Below are 24,046 nucleotides of genomic sequence, written 5' to 3'. Positions count from 1 at the left end.
GTAACAACATCAGCATTTATACAAATTTACTAATATAAAATTAAAATCATTCCAAAAAAATATATATAAACTTAAATTACAAAAAACTCCTGAACTTAGGCTAGATAACGAAAAACACCCCGAGTATTCGTAATAATCAAAATCCCCCACATATTATACCTTCTGTTAAATATGTGAGAAATAAAAGAAAATATCTGAATTGTGTAAAGTCTATTTCCTAGAATAAAAAAAAAATCCGTGAAAATTCACACTGTCAGGGGTTAGCGTAAGACAAAAACAAACTTTAGGGGGTTTCTCATAATTATGAATAGGTTGGTGCGTTTTTTGTTATTTAGCCTAAGTTTAGAGTTTTCGTAATTTATAAGTAGTATATTTTAAATTTCTAATTATTTTCAGCTCCAAAAGAATTTAAAATTTCAATATTTGCCCAAAAATAGTGTTTTCCTTTGCTTGCTAACGGAATGTAACGGTTTATATCAAAAGTGTTTTGAATTAATAGAGACCAAAAGTATAATTATGCCAAACATAAGGTACCAAATTGTAATTGTCCCTAATTTACCCTATATAAAGATTATCTTCCTTGCGCGCTCGCATCCTTTCGCTGGTTTACAAAGTCCGGGCAAAATTCTGTTGCCAACGCCTTCATTCGCCGCCACCCAGCCAGCGTCTCCCCTCCGCCGGCGTCACGCTGCCTTTCTCACAACTAACTATTGTATTATTTTATATCTGGTACATCCTATTCTCTCTAATCACGTATTCAATGTAATCAATTTTCTTAGGCTCTTTGCTAGTTGTGTTTAGTATGAATGTATGAAATAGTTGATGTTGCAGTTAAATAGCCCATGGACCCAGCTTCTATAATTAATAAATCTAGGCAATCTTCTATTCACTCAGTAACCGAATTTTTTTTTTTTATTCGTTGGTAAGTTATATAAAGAGAAAATATGACAAGTGCCAGTATATGGGTATATGAGTGGTGGATACTAATTTCCATTATCTGCTCGTTCAGGTAGACTAGGGTTGTGGTGAGCTTAGGTATCATGGTCGAGCATGGTGGTGGCAATCCCCCAATAGATGGGAGTACTAATAATAATAATAATAATTGTTCAATTCCTGGAGAAACAATAGTATTTGATGCAGTTGAACACCCTATGGAATTAGAACTTGAATCAGAACTCAATTTGCAAGAGGATGAAGAAGATGGAGATAATAGCGACGTTTCTGAAGAGGGGGAAGCAGTTTACGAATTCCAATTCGAAGGGGAAATGGACCCTTTGTCTTTTGCGGAAGAAGAAGATTCCTCTGGACTGCAGCCTTATGAACGATTTGAGCAGATTCAGCACCATTACGAATTCTTGGCTGCTACTGCTAAGAAACGCCCTACTCTTCAGAAGTGCCAGAGGTATGTTTTCATCTTCTCTTGATTTTTTGTATTGTTCAGTATGTTATTAGATTTTTTCCATCTGCTATAACCTACCTGCTTGTTAGATTTGTTTCTTCAGCATTCATATGTTGGCATGATTTTCCTCATAATGCATTCTCCATTTGGTTGAGGGATTGCAGTGAAAGGCCTGCTAAGAGGTTGAGACAGGAGGAAATGCTTGGAGCAAGCTTCGAAGAAATGATGGAGACCATGAATTACGGCGGTAGGAGGAGAAAGTCGAGGAAGGTTTGAACTTGTTTTCCCTTTTATTATAAGTGCTTACATCTCTTGATTCTAAGATCCTTAGACTTTGATGTTATGCGGTTATATATCCTTACAAGTTTTCAGATGGAACTTTTCACTATCCTCGTCGATTACCTTAGTTCTGGTGATTTTAGAATTTCAGTCCATGCATTTAAATTCTTAATGGTAAAAATAAATAATCAAGGGGCTAGTAGATATACAAAGAGTCCTTCATCCATTGGAAACAAGCACACATGGACTGGTCATTGCATTATGATTGATGATTAAATTTCTGATAAGAATGTGATTTGGCGCAGTTTTTCTTTTTCTTCAATTTGTTAAATTTCTGATAAGAATGTGATTTGGCTTTAATTATCTGTGTTATTTTATTAACACTTGTTGTTGACATCAAATCAGGCTAAACGAAATGGAAGGAGGAAGGGATCAAGAAATAAAGCTAACCCTGAAATGACTCGAAAACTTGGTGATGCTACACTTTGTTATGCACACGGTCGTTTTGAAGAGGTATATAATGGCAGTCATGTCTGTAATCTATATTTTACATCTCATATTTGAGAAAACTCTGTTTCTTATCTACCAAACCGTTCTCTTCCAATCAATCTAGAGTGTTCTCTTTACTGTTTATTTTTCTTCAAGTAGCTTCTGCCAGTAAAAAGAATGGAACAAGAGCAACAGTCTCTCTTTCTAACAGATGGAATATGAGATTTCCATAGTTGGGATTCATTAGGAAAGGTGACATGTCTTTTAGATCTCGAATTTATGTAGTTCTAAGGCAATGAATCAGGGATTGGGACGCATGTGCTGTTCACTGAGTCCAAACATCAATCACTTGTTTTTTTTTTTTTTCTCATTTGCTTAATGCAAGTAATTGGTGGTGCTCGTTTGCTCTAAGTGTTTGTTGACTATCATTGGCTGAGTAACTATATTTGCTTCATTATGTTTTAGTGGTATCTTTGTAGGAAACATACCGTATTATGCTGCATCTTTATCAATGTGTTTTCATTGTTTGAATTAATAGTGCAAAACTATGGCCTTCCTCCTTCATTGGAAAACTTTTATCTTTTTAATAACATTTTGATCTTTTATCTCTATTGATCCATTTCCTTTTTCTGTTCATCTTCTGAATTACAGGCCATCCGTGTGTTGAAGGAAGTAATTCGTCTTGCCCCAAATCTATCTGATTCATATCATACACTTGGTCTTATTTATACTGCAATGGGCGATAAGAAGAGAGCCTTAAATTTCTACATGATTGCGGCACATTTGAATCCGAAGGATGCTTCCTTGTGGAAACTTCTTGTCACCCGGTCAATGTAAGATGCCATTACGTATTTACACCTCTCTTCTTTTTTATGTATAATTTGCTAAATTTGTATCTTCTGTAGCTTAATTGTGAGTGTCATAGAAGCAGGAAATGGGACAAAAACTAGAATGCAGAATACACAAAGGTAGATTTAATTTAAGAGTCTTAAATATGAAATCCACCAAATACGATGTCCTTATGGAGGCGCCAAAAGTTACTAATCCAAGCGTGTCCAGACACTGAACAAGTACTATCTATTTATACTAAACCTAAATAACACTAATTTCTGAAGAAAATGGGAATAACTGAGCAACAAATAACTCCCATTTTCTCCTGAAATTAGTCCGCAGAGGTGGAGTTTTATCATGGTTTCCCCGCTGGAGTTTCATAACTTTCCCAGCTAGCTTACTCAAGTGGGTGCCCTTTCGAATTGAATCAGGAAATTCCAGCTCGTACGCCTCTTGTCCAAATACACTGTCTATATGGAGAGGTTATGGCTCCAGAAGTTAATATAAAATCTGTCCAAAAACTGAACAAGTACGAACTATATATACTAAACTAAAAAAAACACTAATTTCCTAAAAACAGCGAATAACTGAACATCAAATAACTAGCTTGAGAAGAGGCGGTTATTGAGAGGCCTTATCGACATCAAAGACTCGCTTCATGTAATTTTGGCGGGACTGCATAGACCCACGCACTTGTTGCTGTCTACTAGTTTATTGCAACATTTAAATGTTCTTATAAGTATATACTTGAAGTATATGTCTTGTATTTTTAAGGTTTATTTCTTTTTAATATGACATATTACATGTTTGGAATGGAAAATTTTGTTGAGTTTTAACTTTTTCGTCATAACAGATTTCCAGGAACTCAGAATAACTTCAACCCTTGTAGTTATTTGGGTAGTCGCATTGTGACGTGATAAAGAACACAGGACATTAACCTAATCAGAAGATCTTAATTCTTTAGCTGATTCAGAACAAGATAAATACGTACATTAGATATGCTTTTACATTCTTTGTCAAGACTGGAGGTGTTTATTTTTTTCTATGGAACGTTTAGTTGGGGATTGATGCGGTGGCATTTTGTACTTCATAACATTAGATCCAAATTGTTAATTCCCTTAGAGGAATAAGAAGAGCGAAAAAAAGAGATACTTTTAAGCACGTAGTTTCCGAAGTGTCAACAATACAAAATCATGTAAAAACCAAAGAAAAAAATAACGGCTGGTAACGGCACAAACTGGTCGATTTGGGCTGAGTAAGACCTTGTCTCTGTTAACTAGCTCAACTTCTATGATTTTGCAATATTAGTGTTGGTACCTATGTCAACTTTCAGCCATCTGGTTTATGGAACCCATGAAATGTGATCTTTAGCATAAGGCTTCTGAAGCTGATAAAACGAGCTTGTGGCGCTCTAATTGATAAGTTTGCTGACACATACATCTGTGCTTATATTCATATCTAGTGGAGTATCTCTCATTACGAAACATTAATGTTTGCACAAATATAATGCAGTAAGATCCTGTTACTGGTTATACATCTGTGCCATACATTACTTGCACCTTTTCTTCTCGGCTGCTGTTAAGCTTGTTAATCATAGAGTTTGAACTGGCTTCTGAATGATGTTTTATTCTCTTCAGAGAGGAAGGGAACACAAGGCAGGCAAATTATTGTCTTAGTAAAGCAATAATAGCAGATCCAGAAGATATTGGACTTCGTTTTCATCGAGCTTCATTATATATTGAGCTCAGAGAGTATCAAAAAGCCGCTGACTCGTATGAGCAAATCTCTCACCTCCGTCCTGATAACATTGAAGTGCTGGGAAAAGCGATACAGGTATAGTTGTGTCCTTAATATATTTCGACCATCACTTCAAGTGCATATATGATTAGTTGATATAAGCATAGACTATTAACTGTCAGTTATTAGTTCGCAATTGACTGCTTGTGGTGATTATATATGATTTTCAATTTCTTAATAAGCATTTCGTTATTGCATGCAATTTCTTGGCAAAAAAAGGCAAACAGTAGTTAAACCTCTCCAAGTAAAGACATAAATGGTAAGGGTCAATTAAGGATGATCACCGCTGACTCAAGTTTCCCTTCCCCCAGCAGTACTCTTTTCAGATCCATCAACTTATCCTGTTACCGTTCTAAGTGAGTTAATACAGAATGATTTAAAAAACTTATGGTTTGGTTTGGCTTTGGTATTTGGCAATTAATTAAATGGAAAATAGAGGATCGATAATATTTGTGGTTTGGGTTTGGCCTTTGGCTAAATCAGGAATAGAAGTTCGATTTAACTTTGTACCCCCTTATGCAAAGAAAATGTAGCTGACCCTTAAAAAGTATTTCAGGCTCCATTCAGATCAATTTCTTCCTTTGGGAAAACTGGCATGTATAATTTAAATCAAATGTTTTTCCATAAATGCAACACATTTGCTGCTCACTTAGTGCTAGAGGCTAGAAGTTGTTACCTTCCTTAAACCGCTGCCAAAGATAATTAAGATGGCCAACATGATTTGCAATTCAAAGGCTGAAACACAAACAAATTCAGACAAAGAAATATATTAGATATTCATCATGCACTATGCTAGTTGCTACATGTGGCAGATGTTGCACTCTCCCTATGTGCACTCATCTCCATTTTGTAAATTATTTTTCCTTCTTCAGTATAAATACTATGAGCTTAATTTCTCACTCTTGTTTTCCAGCTCTATAAAAGATGTGGACAACATGAGCGAGCTATCTGTATGCTGGAGGACAGTATCAAGAATCATGGAAATATTACTAATTTAAGTGTGGTTGATCTCTTAACTTCAACACTCATGGAGAGAAATGAATACGCGAGAGCTCTTGAACATATTGAGTGCACACAGCATGTTTTTGGTACTGGAAAAAAAATTCCGCTATATTTAACTATAAAAGCTGGAATATGCCACGTCCATCTTGGACACCTGGAGAAAGCTGAGGTTTGTTTTTTATTACCCTCTTAAATTTTAAGACAAACTTAATTATCTTTATGAGTCATTAGAAGAAGGTACAGTTTGTGTTAAAATTTTATGTATCTGAGCAGTTGTTGATAGGTCAAAATGTGCCTATGCCTCTGTTTCATGTTGTCAATACGCGTGCATATATGTCTTGACATATTTGTGAGACATGTGTTGAACTTATTTTTGTCTTGCTTTTAGGGTTTAGTAGTTCCATGGAATCTCGGATATCTATAAATAATTAAACAAATGCAAGCGGATGACGGAAATCTTAACTTGCCGGAAATAGATGTAAGAGGGAAAATATATTTGTGGTGCCAATAACTCGTGTAGGTTCTTCCATTTTGAGTTTACTTTTGCATCCATATAAAACCAGATTTCTATCCACAAAGTCTTTGCATTAATCTTGAACTGGGACTTTACTTTGCAAGTATTTTGGTTGAAGTGTTTACATCGACTCTTATTATTCTGATGTCTAAGGTGAGACGCACGAGCTTAAGAAAAATTCACGACTGAATCTTCAATAACTATCTTGATTTTAGTACTAAATAACTAAGTATTAACTACACAATCTTTTGTGAGACATGAGTGTCTTATGGTCTTTTAATGCGAATTCCTGTAATAAGCTAGTAACTGTTTTGACATGCGGAAAAGAATTTATTGAGAATTTCTGGGTACAGTGTTAAGTTTGTCTTAACTAACATTGGGAGGTAGCGTAATTTGGTTCCTGACTTAAATATACATCCAGTAGGGTGGTATTTGTGGAACTGATTGAGCGCGTCTTTCATACATTTTAATTTCAAACTATCCATCTTAAGTAATCCCTTCTTCTTTGACTAATGTGAGATGCCAATTTTCTCGTTTTTCTTGTCCTTCTCTGGTTTTCTACGAAGCTACACGTTCATATGCTATTTGTGCTTGGGATGTCATCCAGATAGAACTCTCTTTCTTTCTATCTTTAGCTTCATCTTCGTTGCAATTAAAACCAATGTTACTGTTCACTTGTTTGGTGAATTGTATTTTTGCATGAACTAGTTCAGAACCTATTTGATATTATTCAGATAGTTTATTTTCAACATTTTTCATCTGGAAAATGAGTATTGGCTGTATAATGAGTTCGTGAATATTATCGATCACAATTCTGGACTATGTTGGAGCATCGAATTCCCTTAGAGTTCATTATACCATTTTAAGTTATAACCTTATGTTTCTTATTTAGTTGTCTTTATCTGCCGAAGTTATATTTTCATCTCTAACAGTTTTGGCATTTGGTTTAAACACATTTGCACTTTACTGATTGTTTGTGGAATTGTTTCACAGGCTTACTTCAATGTTTTAAAACCAGAGGATACATCTGCTCATCCTGCATTAATTCTTGATTTTGCTGCCTCGTTGATGACTGTTGGGCATCATGAATCAGCATTAAAGTATTATAAGATATTGGAAGAAGATGCAGATAAGTACAATGTAAGGACAGTTAAATATAGTGATAATTAGTTTTTTTTCCTAAATGATTTCGGTACATCATAATATTTTCTAGGACTAGAACACTACTAACGGTTGACCTTTCATATTCAATTTCAATATATATTTAGGGCTACATCTATTTGAATATTGCGAGGTGTTATGTTTTCCTGAGGAAAGGGGTGCAGGCGATTGATTATTATTACAAAGGTAATCCAAGGATTGAAAATCTTATGACTACTTAATATGTAGTGCAAAAATTCGTCTTTTCTGAATGCTGATATCTGGAATTTTCAATTTAGCTAGAACTTATATGTGCTTCATTTTGTAAACCCTTTTCGCCTCAGTGTACAATAATTTACTAATAATTTACTGGCGTATCTGACCATCTTATTTTTTGTAGCTGTTAAAAAACATAACAACAATATTGACGCTCGGTTGATGTTATCATCTCTTCTTCTTGAAGAAGGTAGAGATGATGAAGCCATTTGTGTGCTCTCGCCTCCACTAGAACCAGGTATTTATACTATAATCAACATTCTTATATCCTTGCGCTGTTTGTGATTTGCTTAATAAATGCTGTTTTGCATCGTCAGAATCAGCTCTTGACACAAAATCAGGTACATCTGAATTGTGGTGGCAAAGTGGGATGATAAAGTTAAAGCTTTCCCAAATTTATAAAGCCAAAGGGTCATTGGAGGCGTTTGCAGATGTATTGTTTCCTGTAATTCGTGAGACATTGTTTCTCGAAACAGTCCAGCAAAAGGTAATATCATATATATCCTCTCTTTATCTTTCTCACTTTTTCTTCATCCTCAAATTCCCTATCTCGCCCTGATCTACTTACTTCAACATTACGTAACTTTATGAAACTTGTAAGAAAGAAAAGTTTAAAAAGTAACTACTAATTACACGAGCAATTCTCTCTATATATGTTGCTTATATGCTCAGTTGTTGATCATTAAATCATTCTACTTCTTTGTTGCTTTAATAGTGCATAGTATGGCACCCTGTTGCAGAACACTGCAGTTATGCATTGTGGTTCTCCAAAGAAGTTGTACTCGTGACCGAGGCTCTATTGTAGGCCGAAGGATAGAAGATACATCAGATTTATATGAAAAAACAAGCTTTCATGGGTTATATATTTCTGGTTTGATACCATTTAGAGTTCCTTAATATGTGACTTGTAAAGTTAAAACCTGACCTATTATCTGTTTTGCGGAGCCTTATTCTAAACAAGTTTATAATATGTACTGTTCTTACATAAATCTCTTAAGTCGTCGTACTCATGCAACTTTTAGTTTTGTTGACCTCCGTAAACCAGGCGTTTGTTTCGTGTGTCTGGCTATATATATTTGGTGACATCTTCATTTTAGTTTCTATCGTTTCATACATTCATTCTTCCCTCTAATGTTCATGATGAAGATCAAATTGTCAGATTTCTTTTCATGATATGTAATAAATACTCCTTAAAATTATATACATGTGGATCAATGTGTCAAACACATTAATTTGTGTCACTTTTGGTTACACGCAGCAACAAAATTTGTGACAACAAGTTTCTCCATTATGGAATTAGGTTAAATCTCGTAAACGGCTGTCTACAAGTGTTCTTTCAGAAAGGACGAAAGTGCTAGATGATCATCAAACTGACAACGTGTTTCGTGGATTCAGGCCTATAGCTTCATCTGCAGATCTGTGAGTATTCGATTAATGTTTTCTTTTGCATTCAGATTACTGAAATATTAAATAGGTTTTCATTTGGCAAGTAATCTTCTCATCAGATACAAGTAAGTGTTGTTTGTTTGACAGGGAATGACATCTATAGGAAAATCTAACACCTGCAACTGACCTTAGAAGTATATATTTCCAATTCAACTAAACTGAATCCCTCGTATGGAATCTTCGATATATTGTTTTCACCATGGTGTTTTGATTACTTCCCTTTGGATTTTGAAAGAAAAAATCCACATGATATTCTCAACCTATGTAGAGTCGCATAAGCACGTATCGTGTATGTATACTTATAGCTTACGATACAGGTGATGGATAATCTGATGCCTTTTGTTTTTCTCAATTAACGTAATATATACAAATATATACATGCATTTTTTGTGTATTTACATCTAAATCTTGTATCTATTATTGTCATAGATAGGTAGATGCCGGACACTACTTTCTTATCAGTTTGCGAAAAGTTTCATTGAGTTACCATAGTATCCAACTTGGCATGCCATTCACATTACAGATGATTCAGAAATACAACAGGAATTGTTATACTACCCAATACACCATTATAAATGTGCTACCCCACCATAAGCTGCTGTTATGGAACTTAGTTTCAGCTTTAGGAAATGCTTTATTTATTATACATATAATGTGATGCTTTCCATGATTAAGAAAAAGATTTATAATGATGGAATGTGTGTTTGACCTGACTCGTATCTTGGAATAGGTCTAAAGCTGCCAGAGCAAAGAAGTTACTCCAAAAGAAGGCTGCAGTGAAGGAAGCGAAAAGAGCTGCAACATTGGCTGCTGGTTATGATTGGATGAGTGATGATTCAGATAATGAATCTCCAGTAAGGAATAGACTCAATCTGATTTTGTAGTTATCACATGTTCTTAATGGAATATCCTTTTTTTCAACTTTAAGGGTTCTCATAACTCATGCAGAAAGTGTTCCGGAAGCCTCCTTTGCCCGACTTTCTAAAAGAAGAGGAAAATCTTCTTTTGATTGTGGAGGTAAGTTATTTTATTGCAGATCCTAACGTTTCCCTCTCATTATTTGTGAGTCCATGCACGTGTCTTTCTGTTTGAGATCAACTGAGTTCATTTTGTGAAGAACTAAGAAAGAACTATGATAGATGTACAAGAGGTTTAGCAAAGGTTATCTTTGTAGTTAAGTTACGTATAATTTTCTAATATATGATTATGATTAATTTTACTGTATTGTGTCTGAAAAAACAATAATTTTATTATATTTATGTTCAGATTTTTTAATGGTGTAAAGCACACCTAAGACTGTTTTTATTTTTTCCTTCTGATACAATCTTCTATTTTCTTTTGCCTTTGTTGATTTATGATTTATTTATGAAATTATCTCTTACTGATAAAATTCCATATACCATTTCCATCTCCGTAGTTATGCAAGTCATTATCCTCGTTGAAGAGGTATTGGGATGCACTAGAGATAATCAATCTCAGTCTGAAACTGGAATGCAACACATTGTCTCTGCAGATGAAAGAAGAGCTTCGAACGCTTGGTGCTCGTAAGTTTGATATTTTGAAATATAGTTTCTCTTTTATACTTTTCTTCCACCGTTCAATGCAAATCGTAATAATCCCCACCTTGTTATTTCTGTGGGATAGACCGTTTGATGAGATTTGAAGATTTTGTCATCTTTTTAAATTGTAGATATAGGATATAAAATTGCTGATCCTGCACATGGCTGGGATTACGTGCGTTACATTGTTAGTCGGCATCCTCACAGTTTTTCTGCCTGGAATTGCTACTATAAAGGAATATTGAGGTACTCATCTCCCTCATTATGTTGTTAATGTTTCTCTGCATTCATTAGCATTCCTCTGCACTACGGAGCATCTTAAAAGTTAATAATTGCATAATAAACTAAACAGTTCCTTATGTACTGCAGAAATAATCGACTCTTGAGGAACAACAAGTTCCTTCTCAGCATGAAAACGAAGCACAAAGATTCTGTACCACCCATTCTTATTTCTGGACACAAGTATACCATGATGAATCAGCATCAAGCAGCTGCTCGTGAATATTTGGAAGCTCATAAATTGATGCCTGACAATCCCTTGATAAATCTTTGTGCAGGTACGTACGTATTAGATGAAACCTGGAAAAAAAATTCTTGATTTTTCTTTTTAATTATTTTGAGAAAAAAAACCCTCTACCTGATAAATCAACAATCAAATACATCAATGTTTGCGAGGACGACGAAAACGTGAATATAGCCCAATTACTCAAAATCTTGATATTCCTTGTGCCTGCATTCCTATAATTTTTCAGGAACGGCTTTGATAAATTTGGCCCTTGGCCTCAGGCTTCAAAACAAGCACCAGACTGTGTTACAAGGGCTTTCATTTCTCTTTAAAAACGCCCAGATTTGTGGAAACAGCCAGGTCTGATTCTGTTCTTAAATTATGTAATTAAATGAAGTCATATTCTTATTCGATTTGCATAACTCAAATAATTTGTCAGTAGTATATTCAGACACACGATACATATTTTGGTCACATGCAATTAATTTCCTCTTCATTTTCTCAGCAACACATGTAATCGAGTATCGATTATTTAATCTCGAAAATTGTTAATGCAGGAGTCGTTATACAACATCGCTCGAGCATATCACCACATTGGTCTCGTTGATTTGGCTGTCAAGTATTATGAGAAGGTATTGGCTATTAGAGAGAAGGATTATCCAATCCCAATCCTACCAAATGATAATCCGTGTGATTCGGGTATCAAAAGGCCAGGATATTGTGATCTTCGTAGAGAAGCTGCTTACAATCTCCATTTAATTTATAAGAAAAGTGGGGCTTTTGATCTTGCTAGGCAAGTCTTGAAAGATCATCTCGTCTTGTGATACACTTAGTCACATATATGTATATATACAAATTCCACTGTACATATAGGTTTTCAAGTATATTTATGTATTTAAAAATAAACTATTTTTGCCATCATTATTTCTTGTAGCTGTTAAAAAACCTAATGACAGTATCGGAGGTGGGTTAATGCTAACGTGTCTTCTTCTTGACAAAGCCATTTATGCGCTCTCGCCTACAGTAGAACCATGTATTTATGCTTTAATCAAACTTGTGATAATATTCTTGCGCTGTTTTGTATCGTTAGAATCAGCTCCAAACGCAAAATCAGTTACATATAAATTGTGGTGGCACGTGAGAAGATAAAGTTAAAGGTTTCCCAAATTGTTCGTTTCTGATGTCTTGTGATGGATGTTATATGTAAAATTTGCTTCATCGAGTTGGCATCTTTTTTTTTTAATGACGCAAATCTATCAGTTCCGACTGTTGTTTACGTCGAGATTCCCATTTCTACTATAAAAATTAAAACATAGATAGACTTATGTTAGCCATTTTCTTTTAATAAATAATTAATGTGGAATGGTAGAGCTTCAATATTTTATTGGCCATAAATAAAAACACAATCAGAAGACTCTAATATCGCCCTTTCATCCAGAGAGGTGAACTTTTTATGCAATTTCCAGGTTTCCTCTTAGAACCAAATTGTTCATCAAAAACAAACTCTTAGTAATGAGATTTTCTTCACGGGTTCAGTTATATATTGTTTAATCTATCATCATCTCATGATTCTTCTATACTTGTTGCAATTTTAACAAACTATATCGAACGAATATGGCAGTTTGTCAATGAAAACGCTACAACTGAAACCGACATGGAAAAAAAGAACAAAAGTTAGGAAAACAATACAATATTAGAAAGAAAGAAAAAAATCATAAATCATAAGAAGACAAATTAAGTTCCGAACATCTTTCTCCAATCATCGATCAGCCTCTCTTGTTTTACTAAGTAGCCTTCCTTGTGGTAAAAGCTTGACAAGTAGACAGCAAAACAGTGATAATAAGAAAATGGAAATAGGGTATTAAGTAATAATGAATAAAATATGCTCCGACCTGCCGGATTCGAACCGACAACCAAAGGATGTGGCAATTTCAGGTGCAAAAAATCCTGGTTTCACCCAATCCTTTTACTCTTCCATTTGAGCTAAGGTCGGTCGGTCCAAAAACTCTTCAACTATTTTTCAAGGAGAATTAAACTTCAAAGGGTATTATTTGTAGCCCTACAAATTGATTGGCATTATTCTGGAACTTGAAACATCATACATAGTGATGATGTTTGATTCATCATTTTTGTGTATGTGAAAATATTTGTTGCCGCTCAATTGTGTGTGCTCTATAGTTATAAAAATAAGTCAGCATCAACTAATTTGTTGGAATGGAAGGAATAATAAACAAATGTTGTTCGCACCAACATAATTGATTTATATCTGTAATATATTATATATATATAACCCACAATACTAATAATAATATAATAATTATATAGTACCTAGTACCTACACTACACATTAATATATCTCTTACTTTTTCTCCATTCATTTGAGCGTAAGTATATGTTGATAACTTCATTAAAATCAATTCCAACTTTCATTATTGTTTGGTAGATAAAGGAAGTAGAAAACACATACCAGAGAAGCCTTTTGACATACAATCAGTCCATTAAGCATTTGGCACATCTACAGAAGACTAGTTGTTTCTCCCTGCGCAATATGAAATTGAATTATCCATGTACCCTCATAAAAAAACTAGCTGACATATATTTAAATTAATTCAGCACCAAGTAAATGGCTATGTGTAATTTTTTGAGAACACTGGATTATCTAGGATCGATCAGCATTTGCAATCAAAATAGTATTAAAAAGCCACATAATTTTGCGAGAGTTGATGTTACCAAACGAGCGACTTATTATAAAATAAATAAGGCAATAGTAATTGCAGACATTGTTGTATGTTTCTTCAGCCATGACCCAAATCATACCCCAAACACAGACAGACAGGTGAGATGAAAATTGAGCAAATAGGTTTATAGTCATCGTAATAAATTCAAACTGCCTATTCTTTTTCTGCATTTCTTCACACACTCTTTGCAGTCTGGGAACTACGTATACAACTGCCCCATATGGCAGAATATTCTTTTACTCCTTTCAATTAACAAGTGTTGTATATGTTATGAAATATTCCAAAATTGACAGTATGTCTGTCTGTACATGTCATCGAATACCCAAAACTTTGCCTAGAACAGCGAAGAAAAATAACTAATTCTCAGTTCTTAAGAGGAGAAACTCATCTGCAACTGAGAGATATCTACAAGAATATGTTGGGTAAATGTCATCTGTTGTTGACCACTGACATGGAAAGGAGATCCTGCTCTGCCATAAAGTCAACTCAACCACATACTTAAGCAGTTCATAACCTGAAAGTGAGTACAAGGGGGATCAACCTTCGGTGATATTTTGACCATTCATTCAACAAATCTGTTCAGAAGAATATCAACGTATCTGTGTATCAGTAAATGTCAACTAGGAAGAAAATAATATACAACTACAATTCCACGTGTAAACAACATATACAAGAATAACAATAGCACGCAAGAGAAAGAACGAGTAATGGAAAATTCCCTATTACAATCAAAACATTTCAGCTCGAGGAGGCATAAAAGATCTTATTTCATTCCTAACAGAACATCAAACTCCAAGGAGATTAAAGCAATCATCAAACAAACCCAATCTAGAACAATTTCAAACCTCACAGTTTCCATCATACAAAATTCTGATCAATTTCATTGTGCTGTAAATACGAGGAGTCATGCTACATCTTGCAGACAATTTTATCACCGATATAAATCAACTTTACATGCATTCTTATTATTAAACAGGCATCAGTCTTGCTGTTGACATATAAAACTATAGGAGGAAAGAAGTAAAATGGCAATCATCAGTACATTCCGGGCCTTACAAGAATTCACATTAAAAAAGAACATGAAGCTAGCTAGCAAATTGGAAATGGAAATAGAGAAACTGGACGTACCAGGCAAGGAGCCATGACCAAGTGGACTTCTAGTTACAATTACCCCGTTACAGTATCCCTATCAAAACTGAGTAAAAATGAAGATCAACTTAAAAAAAAATATTAATAATAATAGTAAGAAGAAGACTATTTTACTTGAAAAGAATATTCGGACATTACCAGCAAACAAACTACTCTAGCTTCAGTTCAACGACCCACGGCACCTAATAAAGAAAGTCCATCAGGAGTGTCAGTATTGTAATCACAACAAGGAAAAAGTACATCTTATAGGTAGCCAGCGGTATTGGTTTCACCCTTCAGGAAAAGAACCATTTTTTGAATGAGAAAAATTATGCATCATGTTTATCCTCGGAATGTAACAATGAATCTGTTGAACTGAAAGTTGACAAGGCCAAAATTGCATTCTAAGTATGTCTTAACTTTGGTGACTCTCATCGACATAACCATCTATAAAGATAATCAGCTTAATCAATAATGAAATATGTTAATCGAGAAGCAAATTTGGTAAAGTAACACAAAGGCATAGAAAATAAAAGTTAACAGAATTTTATGACTTCAACAAATTCAACCTTTGCAGATCAATGAATTGGGAACTCAGAGCATATTATTAGTTTATTACTGGTCGGTCTAGTGAAGGTTTACCTGGTTAGTCTCTTACTTAGAGAAACTATCTACTAAAAGTTGATACAAAGATATTATTGTTCTTGACAAGGCCAACTATAAGAATTGCATAAAGGCACGATAGGGGCCCCAAATGATCTCACCACAAATATTCTACAAAATAATAATAATAAATAAATAAACTTGAAAGTTGAAACTTATTCGGCAACTTGTCTTTCCATAGAACAATCCACATCAAAATTCTGTGACAACCATGAAAAGAACTCCAATTTCGTGTAATATGGTTATCGATAACAAAAGATAACATGACCATGTCAGTATCAGATATTAAAAGACATTCTATTCTGTCTATATCTTCAAGCAAAACTTTAGGGATGAAATCGTCAAGTAATTTTCAATCGAGGGGAAGACGTGAGGTAATATTCCCCACAGTACCAGGTATAAGCTGACTGACAATGTACTAATATAAATTGCCTTACCTCCTTGAACCGCAGTTGCAAGGTATCTTATTCTCTTCTAACGGGAACTTGTAATTGTAAGTGAGTTCTTCGCCAGAAGCAATATGCCGCTTTGCATAAATGAAAATCTTTTTCTGCCCCTCAACACTTATGACCTTTGTGTAGCAATTAGGCTGAAATCAAATCAGTAACTAATCACATTTTTAGAAGGAAATCACCTCATGCAACATATTCATAACACTTCTGTAATAGTTACCTCACATGAATGATTTATAAATCTAGCAATCCCTCCGCGCTTCGTAGCATCAACCTGCAGATAAATGCATCAGATGTTGTTGCTTTCTGGCAACTATGGTCTTACCATATCAGCGAAACATATTGTCATATATTTTTGTTATACATCTTCCAGATACAGCTTATGAACGACCATTGAACCAGTAATGTAAAAAGGAAAAGACAATCAATTGACAAAAAGGAAGTGACGAAAAAAATAAGGGGGGGGGGGGGGGGGGCAGAAGTGGTTTAACACAACTTACGAAAAAACCTGGTAGCAATATAATAATGTAGTAACTGAATGCAAGAAAATAGAAGGTAACTCTGCAGAATGATGCATGATAACCAAAGAATATAACTGCATAGACATTCAAGTCACTGTTTGCCACAAGGGTAAGTTTGTTAGGCTCAGTAAATTCAAATACCCTCTCCTTTACTTACCACATAACCGTCATCTAATCTGAAAAGATAACTGCTCCCAATTCCCATCTTCTCATACTGGCGCTCGCGGATGTCAGATATCTGAAGAATTCAAGTGAAATTGTTACATTAATAGGAAAAAATGATGAGCTGAATTGAAATGACAAAAGAAGATACCAACAGTTAAGAATTTCCAATAATCTAAAGAGTAACATTCTAAGGGTTTCTACTGTGTTTCAAAATCTTTGGTCCTCGATCAGTCAGTATGCCATCAAGGTCCCTACTTTATGTGCAAATGCTTATAAAAGAATTTTCTCCAAGAATATAATGGGCGTTATGAGGTTCTTCCACATTTTCAATATCAAAAAAAAAAAAATTGGTGGGTATGCATGTGTCAGAAATTTATGCGCAAAAAGGAACAAAAGCTAACATAATAACATATAAGACAAGAAACATTCATGGACTTCTTAAGCTATTTGGAAAGCCCCTCCTCCAACTAATACATACTAACAAAAAAAAGGAAGTAGCTGCTCACACTAGGGCGAATGAGTTCTCCAACATATTCGATAACAAAGTCCTCTGCCTCAATTGGTTCCAGCGCAAGAAGACCCCAATCATGTATCTTGCTCCGCTGGAAACGCAATCGTTTTTTCCTTGCCTGGTCAAGGAAAAGTTGTTAAAAATTAATATTAAACGAGCCAGTAAATGGCATGAAGATCAATCCTCCAATTACCTTTAATTGTGTAGATTTAAGCAGATCAGCACCATCTGCAGCAGCTAGAAGGTTACGCAACTTGACTCTGTTTGTTCTTGCAGAAAGTCCTTTAAAATTTGATGAATGAGATCCATTGCATTCAGAATTAATAGGTCCAGAGTAAATGTGAGTGCCCCTGACACGAGCTCTTTCAGTGGGACTAGCAGTCGAAGCCCATTTACGCCATTCCCAGCCATCCATAGACGACCTAGCACAACCATCAGACTTGGGACAAGCTCTAACCGCCCTAGACTTACTTCTCTTGATCTTGTGCGTGTCAATTTGTTTACATAGTGCGTGTTCTACAATGCCATTTGCTAGCTTTGGGACTTTCCCAGATCGGGAATGCGGTGTATCATCGACCAGTTGCTTCCTTTTGAGTTTTGAGACCTTACTCGCTGCACAAAAATAAACAAGAGCGGAATTTGAACATACTAATCTCACAAGTGAAAAATTGCTCAAGGAATCGATTTAGAAGATGGATGAATGTGAAATACTAAAAGAAAGAAAGGATGCCAACATTTTGGGACTTTTATGGGGTTACCAGCTTGAAATTCCAAATAATTTGATTGAAATCTTTAGGCACTAGTACTACCCTCCAAATTGTATGGAGCTTGGTAGAAAAATGAAGGATTCCTTGTTTTAGTGAATTCTGCTAAAATCATCTTCAAACAAATGACTTCTAAAATCTCATACAATGATTTAATCATAAGGAACATCTAGTGTAAGCTCTTAGACTGCAGAACTAATATTGAAGAATAGAATACCTTGGACAGCAGGAGCTACTTCCTCTGATTTCTGATCACAGATGTGCATGGATGATCTTTTTTTCCCAGGTGTAGCAGCATTTGCAGGCGGTTGACAACTGTCATGTTCTAGAATCTTTTTATCTAAATTAGAAACTATTTTGCCAACTGCAGTAGCCTCGGGTATATTTCTTCTCCTTCCCCTTTTAGATGCTTTTTTAGTGTTTTCTGCAGCCAGAGACTGAAAAAATGAAGCTGAACTTTTGCTACCCAACTTTCTTCTCCGAGAGTATACATATGTTCCTATTAGGACAGATGTTTCGGAAGATCTCTCTACACCTTCATGCTTTTTCTTATTCATCCAATTCATAGTTCCCTAAAAAGAAAATTAAAGTTATGAACCAAAAGACAACGTTATTCATTTGAGTACTCAGAGGTAAACCTTTAGAAGATCTAAAAATTACCTTCTTGCCTGATTCATTTTTCCTCATAGACTGCATCATTGTTACAGCTTTCTCAATGGCATCATCCAAACATATAGATTTAATTTTTCTCATTACACAGTCATATATCCTCACCCGACTTATCATCAATGCAACCTGGAAAGTGGTTTTCCACGCATGGCCACCTAGTTTAAATAACGGTAGTCGACAAATTTGTGATAATGCATAGTGTTCAGTAACTTCTTTATATTGAGGTGGGCGCAATTCATCAATAACTGGAATAGTACTAGCATCATCTAAATGCATAGGCAAGTTCCGGAATTTCTCACTGGAGAAATGTGATGAAACATTTTGTTCCATACTTTCTTCACATGCAGCTGGCCACAGTTCTTCTAAATCAACAGTAGCATCATCTAAATGCATGGGCAATTTCTGAAAAGCACCCTTCGATAAATTTGTCAAAGAAACGTTAGGAAGATGAAGAACTCTCTGATGCAGTGGATCTTTTGGGTATTGAGCTGGGCATCGGTCATCATCTACTTCTATAAGGGCTGAAACATGAAACGCTTCTTGAGAATCATATTCAGTTGTCTGGTTGAGTAGATCAGAAGAGTACAGCATGACCTGCCAAAGATTTGGTACTGTTATATCGACAGATGATAACATGTTCAAGAAAACACAAGGTATATATTACCACAAGAGATCGTTGTCCTAGTGGGAAAGAATTTGAACATAGAACAATACATAGTGAAGAGAGTTTTACATGGTTACCTCTTTCATATGACTACTTTGTGGAAAATCAACTATCTTCTTCACTTCCTCGTCCACAAGTTTTTTAAAGTAATGAACTAATGACAACTTTGAAGATGAATGAAGATCATTCAGTACATATTCCAGAATGAACTCCATTTCATCGCAAGAGGTATCTGAGCTCGACATATTTCGTCTCTTTTTTATCTCAAAAGGTGAAGATACTGATGGTGCATGTGATTGTACGTCCATTACACTTCTCTGTGGTTCAAAACCAGGAGGGCAGTCTACATCGGAACTGGAGGAATCCTGTTCATGTACTAGGTGTCAAGCAATTGGAATGGACTTCAAAACAATATATACCAGAACTTAGATCAGAGAAAAATGACAAAACACCAATACATACATAGTCAGCTGGTAGCTTTTCAATCTGCACAGAGGACTCTTTGTATGCAATGCATTCATCAACAACATAACTAGGAGACGTCCAACGTTTTGTCTTTCTCCATGCAGATGAACACTCAAGTACAGAATCATAAAAGACAGCATTCCATATGACTTGCAAACAAGAATCAAAGAGGGTCCTGCTAACAACCATGTATGCAGCACAAAAGTTCTCAAAGTTTCCAATTGATTTCATGCTAGGAGGAGATCTCACTGTTTCACCACTAAAACATCTTTCATCAACAGTACTACAGACTTCAACTTCATCCACGACAGTCACATTGTCCTTCCTCACATCACTTCTTTCAGACTGAACAAAAGATAATACAGTCTTTTTACAAGGTTAAAAAAATAAAAAATATAATCATATTTTTTTATTGTATGAGTACCTACCATTTTGCCATGTGAAGGAAAGGATTTGGCAGACTCAATGATTGGTTCAATCTTATGATTCTTGTGAATTTTCTTGGAGGCAAGGGAATCAGAAATTATGCAGCTAACAATCTCATCAAGTACAACTTTACGGGCTGTTTTCATGATCCCGAAATGAAGCTGCGAACAAACTTCTTCAGAAACCTCTGATATAAAGTTCAATGCTGAGCCAGTGCCTTGGTCGTTGACATCATGCACAACCTCAGGTCCAAGACTAGCAGTTCTCCACTTGTTTAACAGTGATTCCAAGTGTAAAGGTTTATACTTATTATCGGTGTGATATATCTACAAAAACACACCATGACAGCATTGAGGAATGGCTCAAGGGCAAAAAGAGGACTCGCAAAAGAAACACTAACACGATGAGTAGAATGTCTTAGATAAAATTCAACCTCGACAAAAAGGGAAAGTGAATTGAAGCATAGGCTTAAAAGGAGACAAAAGCGGATAAAAGATGCTTGTCTCAGGGAAGGGCATAGACCCACAAATAGTTTGCCTGCTTTTGCTTATATTTTCATCTATAAACTTCTCTCCCCACGTCTTGTTTGACTGCTAATTTCTACTTAATACAGAAAGTATTATTTCATTTCGAGAAATATTTCTACATACAAACATCAGATCAATAAGAAAAACATACTATTTCCAAAATATTTCACATCCTAAAACATTTTAAAAAAGACGTAACATGTCACACCAACTCTAATGGATACACTACAACTCACATCCGAACACAATCTAAAAACCCATTTTTTTCTCAAAATGTACTGTTTTTACTGTTCTTTCTATAATAAAATTCTTTGAGCGTCAAGAAATTACACCCTTGATATTTGAAAAATACAAAATAATGTAAAAAAAAAAACGTAATCCAACACACTACAATATTCTGTGCCTTCCAGAATCAACATTAACTTTCAATGTCAAGGACCTTCAGGACATATGCCGAGAACTGGAGAAACATGTGCCTTCAAACCTTACCATACACCCGGCATATAAGATCCTAGTATCTGTTCAAGGCAATTATTACTACACATCCTATGTGAGACTGCTACAACTCTTGCAACCACATAAGGATAATAGAGGAAAATAACAAACATGCAAATGTTAAATGCACCATCTAATGATATCTGGTAATATCATGATAACTGTTTCCTATAAATTCAGCGAAAATCAAGTTTAGAATTCCATTTTCATGCAAAAATTTTATGAACTATCATCAAACAAATGAGACAACATTCAAGGAATAAAAATGGTAAACTAGTATACAGTAATGTCCTAATTGAAGGTCCTTGTAATGAACTAAAGTGAGCCATTTCATGAAGAGTAACACTATGATAGATCCTTTAAGAGCACAACATATACTAATCTTTTTTTTTTTTCCCTGGTTTAGCTAACTAGAGGAAATTATACATCAACCAGTCTATATGCATTGTTTAACTTTTGGAATCAATAATCATTAATTTGCAAGAAAGGAACATAAGGAGATGGGAAATGTGAAATACTTCCACACAATGCAAAATCTTTTAAATGCTTTCACATGATCACAATCGACTCAACGTGATACAATCTTTTCTAATCAACATGATCCCAAAAGATGGTACAGTGGGACCATCCACCACTCTTCCAGCTGAAACTGGAATGGCCAATATAGTATTAATTGAAAAGGTACTACTATATATACCAGCCAAACCGACTCAACGTGATACCACTAGTTTCTAATTATTTGGCCAAGTAATTATTCAATTAGTCAAATCTCTATACCAACTATATATACCAGCCAAACCGAAGATACACCAACAGATATATTTACATTCTAATTCTATTTCACTGCCTGGAACTATTTTACATACACAGATACATGCATAAATACTTTTTTTACATGCATAAATACTTATATATCCATAAACATGAGACATAAAACTTTATCTCAAAGTGGTATTCGTCCCGATCAAATGACAGAAACACTCTTCATTACTTGCAAAGATAGAGATCTTTCCAATTTAAAAATACATAGTTAATCACCATTAGTGAGTTGTGGATATATCCGTAGTGACACCATGAGTGGAGCTCAGTAAGAGAGTGTGGTCCATGTTTTCTCCCCTCACCATCCTCAAACATCCAACAAGATTCATCTCCAACCTGTCAATTCAAAAAAAAATGACAATTAATACAAACAAATTGAAGAAGGGTGATAAACCCATTATTCAAGCAATCCTCCATACCAGTGGAAAGTTATCATCTTTATCACTGTTCTCATCAGCTGTAGGATCTTTGACGGGAGGGAGGGAAGAATTTAAATAAACAAAGCCGGTGGGAACATGGTCGGGGAATTGCTTGAAATAGGTGAGGGGGACAGAATTGAGGAGATTCCCATTCAAGATGGGATAAACGTGAAGCTCCCCAGGCAAAAAACCAGTGTGTAAACCTTCGTACAATTGCTGATGAATGTAAGGGCCACACATCTGACCATTTTGATTGATGTACATCCATCCGGACACATATCCAATGTTCGACGATACTTCAGCATCATTCACACTCACGCTCACCTCGCTGCTCATCGATTATCAACAGAGAGACAAAGATGGTGGTGCAAATTTTGACCTGGGTCATCCAGCCCGAGCCCTAATCTAGGCGAAATTTGGGGGTTTATCTTCTAGCATAGATTATTGAATGTTTTTTAAATCAAATCGGACGGGTCATCCATCGAACCAAACACATAACTGGGTCACGCTTGTTGGATCATTTCAACCTTCAACTTGGTTTTTCTTTTTCTTTTTTCTTTTTTGTTATTTATATAATAAAAATACATTTATGAAAGATAATTTATCATTGCTAAATACCAAATTTACAATTATAATTCAACTCACTAACTTTCCATCATAAATTTGAAAAAAATAATATAACCTTACCTCACATAATCAAATTATCAAATAAACGAATTTAATTAGGAGGCCAAAATTAATTGATATAATTAGCAAATTATTTTCTACTTCTAAGTACCTAAATTATCACTACTTATTTTTATCCAAGCAACAAAATTAAATTTGATGTATTATTTTCCGGAACTAATTCCAATTTAAAAAAATTTGAAATCTAAAATTGCATTCCGATTCTAAAAGTTACAAAAATTTCGAAAATCGCATTAGTTTAGAATTTCAAAAAAAATTATAAATTTTCAAAAATAAGAAAAACCACTTTGATAAAAGGGGAAACTACAGATAAATCCCTAATCCAAAACTCAAAACACAGATCAGTCCCTAGGTAGTTTCCCCAAGCAATTCAGTCCCTACTCACGCGCCTAACATGCAGATCAGTCCCTAATAAAATGTGCAAATACTAAAATACCCTTTACTTTATACTAATTTTACATAACTTCTTTTCAACTTCCAACGCGCCGTTTGTGTTACACGCTCTTTGCCCGTTACATTTCAAAAATCAAACAACAAAAAGAAGCTAAAAAGGCGCAGAAAAAAAACCACCGTTCAGTTTATACATATTTTCAGACCAAGAAGAAACAGAGAAGAAACGAAGAACAAAGAAACGAAGAACAAAGAAACAACAAAGAACGAAGAAATTACGAAGCACGAAGAATCAACAAAACGCAG

General features: G+C 35.0%; 2 protein-coding genes across 14 annotated transcripts; one reads left to right on the top strand and one right to left on the bottom strand.

Moving 5' to 3' along the window:
- The first annotated feature begins 582 nt into the window (after positions 1-582).
- On the top strand, positions 583-12,236 carry LOC105953683 (tetratricopeptide repeat (TPR)-containing protein). Of its 2 annotated transcripts, none has more exons than XM_012977374.2 (19): positions 583-729; positions 1,010-1,402; positions 1,564-1,669; positions 2,084-2,191; positions 2,819-3,000; positions 4,636-4,831; positions 5,709-5,966; positions 7,305-7,451; positions 7,580-7,658; positions 7,852-7,965; positions 8,045-8,214; positions 9,028-9,146; positions 9,904-10,027; positions 10,122-10,190; positions 10,591-10,717; positions 10,864-10,978; positions 11,102-11,289; positions 11,485-11,597; positions 11,795-12,236. In XM_012977374.2, exons 2-19 carry the CDS (start codon positions 1,041-1,043, stop codon positions 12,059-12,061), a joined length of 2,844 nt encoding a protein of 947 aa, XP_012832828.2. In that variant the 5' UTR covers positions 583-729; positions 1,010-1,040; the 3' UTR covers positions 12,062-12,236. The 2 variants fall into 2 exon arrangements, with proteins under 2 accessions (XP_012832828.2, XP_088671455.1); XM_088815329.1 differs by having other exon boundaries at positions 593-729; positions 1,036-1,402.
- Positions 12,237-12,817: 581 nt separating this feature from the next.
- Positions 12,818-23,248, bottom strand: SDG25 (SET domain protein 25). Of its 12 annotated transcripts, XM_088815320.1 has the most exons (17): positions 22,664-23,192; positions 22,464-22,580; positions 20,406-20,729; positions 19,975-20,322; positions 19,590-19,877; positions 18,840-19,442; positions 18,397-18,751; positions 17,609-18,027; positions 17,411-17,533; positions 16,897-16,977; positions 16,439-16,492; positions 16,204-16,355; positions 15,263-15,306; positions 15,104-15,170; positions 13,705-14,550; positions 13,130-13,250; positions 12,818-13,047 (listed from the first exon to the last, which is right to left on the bottom strand). In XM_088815320.1, exons 1-13 carry the CDS (start codon positions 22,997-22,999, stop codon positions 15,285-15,287), a joined length of 3,222 nt encoding a protein of 1,073 aa, XP_088671446.1. In that variant the 5' UTR covers positions 23,000-23,192; the 3' UTR covers positions 12,818-13,047; positions 13,130-13,250; positions 13,705-14,550; positions 15,104-15,170; positions 15,263-15,284. The 12 variants fall into 12 exon arrangements, with proteins under 12 accessions (XP_088671446.1, XP_012832825.2, XP_088671445.1 ...); XM_012977371.2 differs by lacking the exon at positions 13,130-13,250 and having other exon boundaries at positions 22,664-23,248; XM_088815319.1 differs by having other exon boundaries at positions 12,818-13,296.
- Positions 23,249-24,046: the final 798 nt, after the last annotated feature.

This window comes from Erythranthe guttata, chromosome 3, assembly GCF_056151865.1.
Source record: "Erythranthe guttata isolate IM_541 chromosome 3, IM_541, whole genome shotgun sequence".
NCBI classification, from domain to species: Eukaryota; Viridiplantae; Streptophyta; class Magnoliopsida; order Lamiales; family Phrymaceae; genus Erythranthe; species Erythranthe guttata.
Note: the sequence above shows the minus strand (reverse complement) of the source record. Positions and strands in the feature narration are given on the sequence as shown.